This window comes from Pterocles gutturalis, unplaced genomic scaffold, assembly GCF_000699245.1.
Source record: "Pterocles gutturalis isolate BGI_N339 unplaced genomic scaffold, ASM69924v1 scaffold31704, whole genome shotgun sequence".
Taxonomy (NCBI): domain Eukaryota; kingdom Metazoa; phylum Chordata; class Aves; order Pterocliformes; family Pteroclidae; genus Pterocles; species Pterocles gutturalis.
The window spans coordinates 1848-2123 of record NW_010136746.1 but is presented as its reverse complement, the minus strand read 5'-3'; the positions used below and the strand labels follow the sequence as shown (position 1 = coordinate 2123).

The 276-nt window shown below is 70.3% G+C and overlaps 1 protein-coding gene across 1 annotated transcript in view; it reads right to left on the bottom strand.

The window, feature by feature from the left end:
- Positions 1 to 4: 4 nt before the first annotated feature.
- Positions 5 to 276, bottom strand: part of LOC104468337 (protein unc-45 homolog A-like) — a gene marked incomplete at both ends in the record, with an annotated part of 2114 nt that continues 1842 nt past the window's right edge. The window contains 2 exons of the mRNA XM_010082421.1: positions 5 to 77; positions 145 to 252. Coding sequence (XP_010080723.1) covers positions 5 to 77; positions 145 to 252 — 181 coding nt within the window. The remainder of the gene's footprint in view (positions 78 to 144; positions 253 to 276) is intronic.

Here is a 276-nt window from a genome sequence, read left to right as displayed (position 1 = left end):
CGTCGAAGGTGAGGTAGGCCAGGCCCTCCACCGCCCAGCGCCGCGTGCCCGCGTCGATCGCCTCACTGCAGAGCCACCTGCAGAGGGGTCCCGTGAGCCCCGGCTGGGGGGTACCCGCCGGCCCCCCGCTCCCGCAGCACTCACTTGCGGCACTGCTTGGCCAGTTTCATGGTGGAGCCCTCGGCAAACTGCTTCATGCTGAAGTCAGTGCCGCCGGCGGATCCCAGCTTGCAGAGTCCCTGCAGGCAGGAGCGTAGCGTCAGGAGCCCCCACGGG